Raw genomic sequence first — 10,179 nt, 5'->3', positions numbered from 1 at the left:
GTGATCAGGCAGCACCTGCCACCTGCACCATGGCGTCCGCGGGTCTTCTCATGCTGCTCTCTGCTGCTGTGTTGGTCCTGATCCCGAGTGGAAGTGGGTGCCTGAGACATGGACGCCTGCGAATGGGGCTCCCCCAGGGGTCCTGACACCTTCCCAGGGCATTTTATAAAAATAATTAATTCTATTAATTAGGATCATTATTCTTTAATTTGCTATCAGGCATGTGTGCTCACCAGAGATGGGGGGGGGGCGGTAGGAAGGGAGACAGCAACCCATCATGTCCAGAACTTGAACTGTGGTGGGCCATGTGGGAGTCCAGGGTCTTAACTACCACACCACCTGCCAGCTCCACCCCGGGACATTGCTGAGCATGCTGGGAGAGGTCGGGAATGAGTGGGTTCTGACAAACGTCTTCCAGGGGAGGTCAACTTCTCTTGGTGTTCCAGATTGTGACAAGATGTGCTCACCTGTGATTAAGGACGTTAACCTGTTCCTGATGGGATCACCGGATGAATATATTAATAATTTGAAGAACTATAACTTAAATCCTATTATGTTGTCCCTCTCTCGAAAGCTGAAGGAATGTGTTGATGGGAAGTTGACCGAGGAGGATAAGCAGCTAGCACAAAGTGCATTGGTGAGTCTAGCTGTGTGTGTCTGTGCCTTTGTGCCTGTCTGAGGGGTCTGATCATTCCAGGGCACTTCTAGACGGTGGAGGGACTCATTTTCATCCCTACCAGGGCTCTTCCCTGAGAGTCTGGAAGGGAAAAGAACCTGATGAATGAGGAGGTAGAGAGGGTGGGGCAACACCAACAATATGGAGCAGGACCAGGAAGGGAGCCTCAGTCCAGCCCTTGAGCTCCTGGGCTGGCCCTGGCTGTTTTACCCTGCCAGGCCAGCCTAGGAACCTCCAGGATCTTCTGTCTCATGGCACCATGTGGCCTCTGTGTAGAACCTCAGCTTTGGCTCTGACTCCAGCCTGTGCAGCACATGAGCTGGATCTTCTTCCAGCCATTAACACTGGGTCCTCTAAACATCAGTTCCTTCATCCTAATCCCTCAAGTTCTCGACTACATCCTCCCCAAAACCTTTCATTTCTACTTGTTCCCTGGGTCCCCAAGGACCATTCTGTGGCTCACTTGCCAACAGAGACAGGCTCCAACCCCCACCTCCAGCACTCCAGTACTCTCCAGGCCTGGGACAACCCAAGTAAGCAGATAAACCCTTTCTCTGCTGAGATGCATTGGGCTGCAAGTGTCTGAGAGGCGGACATAGATCCATTTATTTCTGAGGCTCCCAGGTGCCCAAAGCCTGTCCAGGCCCTTCTCAGCAGCTGCTTCTCATTCTGTCTCAGACTGTGGCCCCATGCCCATCCCACCAGGGCAACCCCTACTCCTTGTTTTGTTCTATGGGAAGGAGTTTTACAAGAGCTTCTCAGTTATACCTGGGGATACCTGTGATGCATGAGATTGTGAGGCACCATTACCTGCTATAGGGCACGTGTGCTCACCAAAGAGAGAGGTGGGGGGTGAGAAATCACCCCCAGGGAGCACGGCAGTCCCTTCTCCTCCAGTCTCCTCTCAGGATTCTGAGCATATATGCATAAATGTCTAGTGTGATTTTCAAGCTACTGGGTCCAGGACTTGAACTGCAGACTTGGCCATGTGGGAATCCAGCCACCTCAACCTCCATGCCAGCAGGAGGTGACAAGTGATGCATTGTCACCTTTACCTTTTCAAATCCAGAACCATACTCCAAACAAGGCTCCAGGCCTCTCCCTAGAAAGCACCTATTTAAAATTTAAAAAAAACTAGTGAAGTTTTTCATTAAATCTACAGAAGTAAAAACTGTATTATGAAGGACTAGGGCATGGGGCCACCAACGAGTGGGAAATCAGGCCTCTAAGGAAGCAGGGCTGGGTTAATAAGTCAGAACGGGTCCAGGTTGGGCTGGCCATGGGGACCCCAGCCTTATGGGCTACCACGAGGGCCACCAGACAGTTCCTGGGCACTCAGACCAGCACCCGGGAGACCCAGTGGAGAGTACTCCACCAGCATAGCAGAGAACTTGGTGTCACCAACAGTCTCATTCATGTGCACCTTGAAGAAGCACTGCAGGGAACCAGCAGTTGGCGTAATGGTTATGTTGCTGGACTCCCACGTAGTCGACTGCGGTTCACGTCCCGGACCCAGTGGCTTCAAACTCACGCTGGGCGCGTGGGAGTGCGTGCGTGCCCAAGATCCCGAGAGGAGAATGGAGGAGAAGGGATTGTGGTGTGACCATCCCCCCTGGGGGGTGATTTCTCGCTTTCTGTCTCTATGTCTCTGTCTGTCTGGCGAGCGCACGCGCCCTATCGTGAAAACCTCTCAAGAAGCACTGCAGGCCAATGATGGACTGCATGTCTGCCATGTCCTCAGTCAACTCGAGCCGCTTAAACAGGGGCTGTTTGCCCACACCATGGGCAAACTCCTGGAGGGCGCTGTAAGGGGGTAACCACTTCTGATGGCTGCATAAATCAGGGTCCTAGGAAGTGTCTTTTAAAAAAAAAAGAAAGAAAGAAAGAAAAGAATTACTTAATTTAACTGTATTTTATTATTATTATTATTTAAATTTGACCAGAGAGAGAGAAAGGGAGAGTGAGACAGCAAGCTGCCAGGTTCGGGACTTGAACCGTGGTCGGCCATGTGGGAGTCCAGCGCCCTTAACCACCACACCACCTGCCGGCTCCCCCAGGAACTGTCTTATGAGTGTTCAGATGTCTCTTATCACCACAGCCTCATCAGGTTTCCTGTTCTTCTCTTTGCAGAATAAAATATACTCAAGCCCTAAGTGTTAAGGAAACCATTCTGGCCAGAGACCCAAAGGAGCCGCTTACCTGATCACTAAGCAACCTGGTATGTCCAGGTGTCTAACTACAGGATTCCAGCAATAAAACCCTTGCAACTTATGGACGAGTGCTTGCTTCTTGGGATAGAGATTGGCCTTCAAGGCGTGGAGGGGTGGCCTGGTGGAGACCATTGTGTGCCTTCCCACTACAGATGGGTTTCAGTGTCAGCGGATATTGTTCTTCCACTGCATTCAGTTGATGGGCCAGCAGGGGGATGTCTGGGCACTTCTGTGTACCAAGATCCACAGCGAACACGTAATCTGCCAAATCTTAGCCCCCCAGACACCTTGAGAGATGGGAGTAATCATCCAAACACACAGGGCTAGCACAGCCAGAGGGGCATCTCCCATACTCAAGCCAGGAGGGGTTCGCCTGTCCTAGATTTTTTCAAGAAAGTGGTTCCCACGTAGTGACCAAGGTTTGAATCCCTATCCCAGTCAGCCTGAAACACACGTGGATCCAGATCCCCGGTACTCACGGGAACAGTAGGTGTGACTAGACTTTGTACGTGGTGTTACTCTCTCTCTCTTTTTCTTTCAGTCTCTCTCACACATGCCTACATGTGTGCTCTATCATGAATAAAAAAAAAAAAAAAAACTTTCTTCCTACATGTCCTCTCAAAAAAAGGCAGAGAAAGGGAAAGGAGAAAGCACCTCCCATGGGGAATGGTCTCAGCTCAGTCCCTTCTCCTCCATCTCTCCCACCCTTTGGGATGTGCGCATGTTCCTCAAGCTGCCAGGTCCCAGACTGGAACTGAGTGGTAGGCTATGTGGGATCTGGCTGCCTTAACCACCAGGCCATGGAATCAATTCAAGAATTTTTTTGTTATAAAGAGAGAAGTCTAGGATTAATCTCGGTAAGTCATGGAGAGACCAACCCAAATGTCCATGAAGAGACGAATGGACTAAAAATGTGAGGCACATACACACTATGGGATACGACTCAGCCATAAAAAGACAATGAGATCCTAGCATTTGATAAAAGTGGACAAATACGGAAGAGCTACTGCTAAGTGAAGCAAGCCAGACTATGAAAGAGAGTCATTGTATGTCCCCCCAATCAATATACACCAAATGTCTGCACTCTATGGCAGAAATGGAAAGACAGCACGGTATAAAGGCATGGAGAGCAATTGTGGATACTAGAAACGATGTGGGAGGAGGGTGGGAAATGGCAGAGGAAGAGAGAAAGGGAATCAAGGGGAAAAAGAGGCAAGGGGCCAGTAGGTGGTGTGGTGGTTAGAGCATTGTGGCTGACCACAGTTCGAGTCCTAAACCTGGCAGCTCACTTTCTCACTTTCCCCCTTCCTCTCTGATGACTATATCAAATTAAAAATAATAATCATAACAAATAAAATAAAAATTTTAAGAAAGAAAGAAGCAAAACATTTAAGGGACATAAAGTGGAAAATTATCTGTTAATGATAATATATATGGTAATATCTTTGATTGAACCAATACAGAGTGTATTCAGGATGGGAAAATTCATTTGGTGTGCTGCAGTGATACATGGTGACTGAATGTAAAATAAATAAATAAGTCATGCCAGGAACTAAACCACATTGGTCTAGCTGCCTGGGGGAAAAAAAATAGAACAAGACCCAAGACTGCTGGGAAAACACCAAACTAAGAGAAATCTGCAGAGGAGGTCAGGAAGAATAAGGCAAGCTGATCAGCCCATGGTGACAGCACACACTTGCAAACATTTCACCTCTAAGTGAATACTTTGAAGTGGGAGAAAATGCAAAAGATAAATGTATGTTTTCCCCTTTTCTTTCCCAAAATCACCAGGAAAAGGGCAGTAAAGGAAGTAAAAAGTGGGGCCAGCAGGTGGCATAGTGGTTAAGGCACTGGACTCCCACATGGTCAACCATGGTTTGAGTCCCAGACCCAGTGACTTGAAACTCACACTAGGTGTGTGTGCATGCATGCCCAAAATCCCAAGAGGAGAATAGAAGAGAAGGGATTGTGGTCATGGCCATCCCTGCTGGGGGGTGATTTCTAGCTTTCTGTCGCTCTCTGTCTCTCCAGCTAGCACACACACTCTATAGCAAAACTCTCTCCAAAAAATTTAAACAAAAAAATTTTTGAAGTAGAAGTATAACCCACAGGGACAGAGAGAGTAAGACGGGGTGATCACCAGATAATCGATCACAACACATTATTGGAACAGGTAAAGTAGAGGACAATGTCATGGGTCCAGGCAGAGGAAGTCACATATCCTAAGTAGGAGAGACAACCCGAAAGAGGTTTGAGCTTCAGAGACTCTGGACAGTGGAGCGGGCAAGAAAAATAGGCCCCTTATAGGTGATTTTTCAAAACTTTTTACAAAAGGGGAATAAAAGTTTTCCTAAGTATGATAAAGTTCACTTACAAAAACAAACAAAAACCGGGAACCAGCAGTTAGCGTAATGGCTATGTCGCTGGACTCCCACGTGGTCGACCGCGGTTCGTGTCCCGGACCCGGTGGCTTAAAACTCACGCCGGGCGCGTGTGCGTGCGTGCCCAAGATCCCAAGAGGAGAATGGAGGAGAAGGGATTGCGGCGTGACCATCCCCCCTGGGGGGCGATTTCTCGCTTTCTGTCTTTATGTCTCTCTCTGTCTGGCGAGCGCACGCGCCCTACAGTGAAAATCTCTCCAAAAAAAAACCACCACAAACATCACACTGGATGGTAAAACAGTAGAACCAATCCATTTAAAATAAAAAACAAGGCAATGATGCTTGTCTCACTGCTTCTACTAAACATTATGTGGGACTGGGACAGCTGGGGTGAGGTGTTCAAGTGGCTGGATCCCATATGACTATGCTGTTTCAAGTCCCAGACCCAGTGGCTTGAAAAACATGCCTGGCGTGTGTACATGCATGCCCAAAACCCCAAAAGGAAAATGGAGGAGAAAGGACTGTAGTGTGGCCATCTCCCATGGGAGCTCATTTCTCATTCCCAGCCAACCCTGTGCCCTACAGCAAACTAAAAAAAAAAAAAAAAGTATGCCATTAATGAAGTGGAAAATGGATTAGCAATGAAAAACAAAAGCATAAAACATTTTGGTGTGGGATTAATGAAGTAAATGTAAAACCTGTGTTACAGCGGTTGGCAGATGGCATGGTAGTTGAAGCACTGGACTCCCACGTGGCTAACTGAGGTTCAAGTCCCAGGCCCAGTGGCCTGGAAAAATCACAATAATTAAAGAGATAAATAAATAAATGTTTTTGATTTTTTTTTTTCTGGAGAGGTTTTTGCTATAGGGCGCGTGCGCTCACCAGCCAGACAGAGAGCAACAGAAAGCGAGAAATCACGCCCCCTTCTCCTCCATTCTCCTCTCAGGATCCTGGGCACGCACGCACACGCACCGGGCGTGAGTTTAAGCCACCGGGTCCAGGACACGAACCGCAGTCAACTACATGGGAGTCCAGCGACATAGCCATTACGCTAACTGCTGGTTCTCCAATAAATAAATGTTTAAAAACCAAAAATACCTCTGTGCTATAGGAGTTATAAAACATTAATTACTGAAAGAAGTAAAGGACATTAATAAATGGAGAGACACATCATAAGGATATATCCAAAAACCCCACATTGTTCTTTGCCATAAAAAAATAATAATTGGGGTTGGCAGATGGCATGGTGGTTAAGGCATTGGATTCCCTCATGACCAACCACAGCTTGAGTCCTAGACTTGGCAATTTGCTTTCTCACTTTCCTTTTCTGTCTCTCTCTGGTCAAAATTTTTAAAATGATAATAATAAATTAAATTAAATTAATTTTAATTATAAAAAAGAAATAGTGATCAAGACGGTATGCAGTGGAATAAGGATAGATATATAAATTAAATGGGATACAACAGAAAATTCAGAAATGACACCCACACATATATGATCAAGCATCATTTTTCTTTTTTTTTTTTTTGGAGAGATTTTCACTATAGGGTGCGTGCGCTCGCCAGACAGACGGAGAAAGACAGAGAGACAGAAAGCAAGAAATCACCCCCCAGGGGGGATGGTCACGCCGCAATTCCCTCTCCTCCATTCTCCTCTCGGGATCTTGGGCACGCATGCACACGTGCCAGCGTGAGTTTTAAGCCTCCAGGTCCGGGACGCGAACCGCGGTCTACTACATGGGAGTCCAGCGACATAGCCACTACGCTAACTGCTGGTTCCCTTTTTTCTTATTTTTTTAAAGAATCATTCAATTTTATTTATTATTAACATTCTTCAATTTGGCCAGAGAGAGATGGAAAATGAGAAAGCAAGTCTCCAGGTCCAGGCCTCAAACCATGGTCAGTCATGTGGGAGTCCAGCACCTCAACTACCATGTCATCTGCCAGCCCTGATCAACCATTTTTTAACAAAAATACCAAAACACAAGGGGAGAACTATCTTTGACAAATGGAGTTAAAATAATTGGATATTCATGTGGAAGAAAAATAAACCTTGTCACTTACCTCACACCACATATAATGTTATCGTGAAATAGATGTCAGTCCTGAGGCCAACCCAGAGTCCCCCCATTCCCCTACTGGCCTGCCCAGAACAGCCCCAAACCCCCCTCCAGTGCACTGGAGACCTACTCGGATGACTTGACACTATGTCAGCCTCCATTAGCACCATGGAAACCTTTCTGAAGGACCTTTGTGGCCTGGCCAGCCCCTACTAGTGCCCCAGAAGCCCACCCAGAGCACCCTTGTATACCCACTAGCACCCCAACATCCCTGCTGGCTCCTCTAGCACTGTGGAGGCCTCCCCAGAGGTACTCCATGACTTTACTAGTGTCCCAGAGGCCCACCCAGAGGATCCCCAGGCCCCCACCAAGCTGCACTAGTGCCATGGAAGCCCACCCAGAAACCCCACATCACGCTTATGACATGGAGTCTCTCTACCTGCCTGCAACAGAGGCTTGCTGAGAGTCCCACCCACCTGCCTGCACCATGGAGATACACGAAGGACCTTGCCCACTTGCTAACACTACAGAGGCCAGCACAGAGCCCTTAATCCCCACCAACAACAGCCTTGCCCCTCACTTCCACAACAGAACACCTGCAGGAAGGTGCTGCACCAGGGGAAGGAATCAGGCAGTGAGGCAGTCAGCTTCCTCCATCTCCAGGGAGTGCACATGTAAGGCAAACTAAACAACTGGTCATTCCTGAGTCCCTGTTGTGTGGAATTCATTCAAGACAAAAGACATTACCTACTGGGGGCCAACAGATGGCATAGTGATTATGTCACTGGACTCCCACATGGCCAACTGCAGTTTGTGTCCCAGACCTTGTGCGTTAAAACATGCTGGGCACATGTGCATGCATGCCCAAGATCCCGGGAGGAGAATGGAGAAGAAAGGATTGCAATGTGGCCATCCCCCAGTGGGTGATTTCTCCCTTTCCCTCTCACTATCTGTCTGTCTCTCTCTCCCTAGGGTGAGCACACATGCCCTAAGATAATAAATCTAAAAAAATCAATAAATAAATTTTATACACACACACACACACATACACACACACACACACACACACACATACATATATAACCTACTTTCAGCTGATATCTCCACTCATCCACCTTATCTAAAAGAAAATTCCTCCCACTCTACATAGGGTCTGAGTATTCAGGCAACCACTCCAAGAAGGCACCAATTATTGGCATTTTCTCTAAGGGAATCCATTCCCCTTTAGAGGAAGAGGTGAGTTCTCTACTAGTTGTCTAAAATATCAGTGCAGTGGCACAAGAAATATGAGAGTACAAGGAAACACTTCTCCTCCAAAGGAATTCACAAACTCCCCCCAACAATGGATAAAATGTTGGAAATCTTGGAAAGGGATTTCAGAATATTGACCAAAATAAAACTCAGCGAGAGGAATGAGAACACCAACAACTACAGGAGATGAGAAAAATATTCCACAACATGTATGAGGAATTCAGTAAAGAGACAGGTATCTTTAAAAAGAATCAAACAGAAATCCTGGAGATAAAGAATACGATACAGGAAATTAAAAAATGCTATAGAAAGTATCAGGTTTGACCATGCAGAAGAATCTCGAAAGTTGAAGAAACAACCTTTAAAATGGCCCAAGCCATCAAAAAGACAGGAAAAAGAAAAACATTAAAAATGAAGAGAATGGGGACCAGTAAATGGCGTAATGGTTACGTCTCTGTACTCCCGCATAGTTGTCCATGGTTCAAGTCCTGGACCTGGCGGCTTAAAACTCACATGTGTATGCATGCCCAAATCTCAGAGGAGAGTGGAGGAGAAGGGACTGTAGCATGGCCATCCCCCCTAGGGGGTGACTTCTCACTTTCTGTCTCTGTCTTTCTAGCGAGTGCACATGCCCCATAGCAAAAATCTCTCTAAAAAAAAAAAAATGAAGAGAATAGGGGCCACCTAGTCTCATGATGGTTAAGGTGACTGGATGCTACATAGCCGACTGCAGTATGAGTGCCTGACCCCGCAGCTTGAAAAGCACTCTGGACATGTGTGTGCCTAAAATCCTGAAAGGAGGGAGAAATGGAAGAGAAGGGATTATGGTGTGACCATCGCCATGGAGGGTGATTTCTCGTTTTCTCTCTCTATCTCACTCTGTCTATATAAGGTGTGAGTGCATGCACCCTCTGACAAAACTAAAAAATAATAATAATAATTAAAAATAAATGAGAATATATGGGAATCTGAGACACCATTCAGCAACTAAATACGCACATAGTGGGCATCTCAAAAGGTGAAGAGAGGGCCAACCACATGACATGGTGGTTAAGGCAGCTGGATCTCACATGGCCAACGGCGTGGTTTGAAGCGCAGACCTGGAAGCTTGAAGGGCCAGGCAGTGTGCATGCATGCCCAAAATTCTGAGAGGAGAATGGAGAGGAAGGAATTACAGTGTGGTCACCCCCCCAGGGAGTGATTTCTCACTTTTTCTCTCTTTCTCTCTCTGTCTCTGGCAAGCACATGTGCCCTAGAGTAAATTTAAAAAGAAAACTTAAAAAAGTACTACATACACATACATACACATAAACTTTAAAAAAAAGAAAAAGGTAAAGAGATGAGGAAAACGGCATAGAAGGTCTATTTCACAAAAGACTAGTTAAAAATTTCCCAAATCTAAGGAGTAATACAGACATCCAGATGCAGGAAATCAAAGAACATCAACAGGTTTAATATAAGAAGAGTCTCTGGGACCAGCAGTTAGCGTAAAGGCTATGTCACTGGACTCCTATGTAGTCGACCGTGGTTTGAGTCCCAGACCCGGTGGCTTAAACTCACACTGAGCGCATGTGCATGCGTGCCCAAGATCCCAAGAGGAGA

The 10,179-nt window shown here is 46.7% G+C and overlaps 1 protein-coding gene across 1 annotated transcript; it reads left to right on the top strand.

Moving 5' to 3' along the window:
• The first annotated feature begins 29 nt into the window (after positions 1–29).
• On the top strand, positions 30–7,707 carry LOC102467661 (major allergen I polypeptide chain 1-like). The gene is made up of 3 exons (XM_006171693.1): positions 30–93; positions 447–637; positions 7,585–7,707. Exons 1-3 carry the CDS (start codon positions 30–32, stop codon positions 7,705–7,707), a joined length of 378 nt encoding a protein of 125 aa, XP_006171755.1.
• The last annotated feature ends 2,472 nt before the right edge of the window (positions 7,708–10,179 follow it).

The sequence above is a fragment of the Tupaia chinensis genome, unplaced genomic scaffold (assembly GCF_000334495.1).
Source record: "Tupaia chinensis unplaced genomic scaffold, TupChi_1.0 Scaffold149922_1, whole genome shotgun sequence".
NCBI lineage: Eukaryota > Metazoa > Chordata > Mammalia > Scandentia > Tupaiidae > Tupaia > Tupaia belangeri.
The sequence above is the reverse complement of the archived record's forward strand: the minus strand, read 5'-3'. Positions and strand labels throughout refer to the sequence as shown.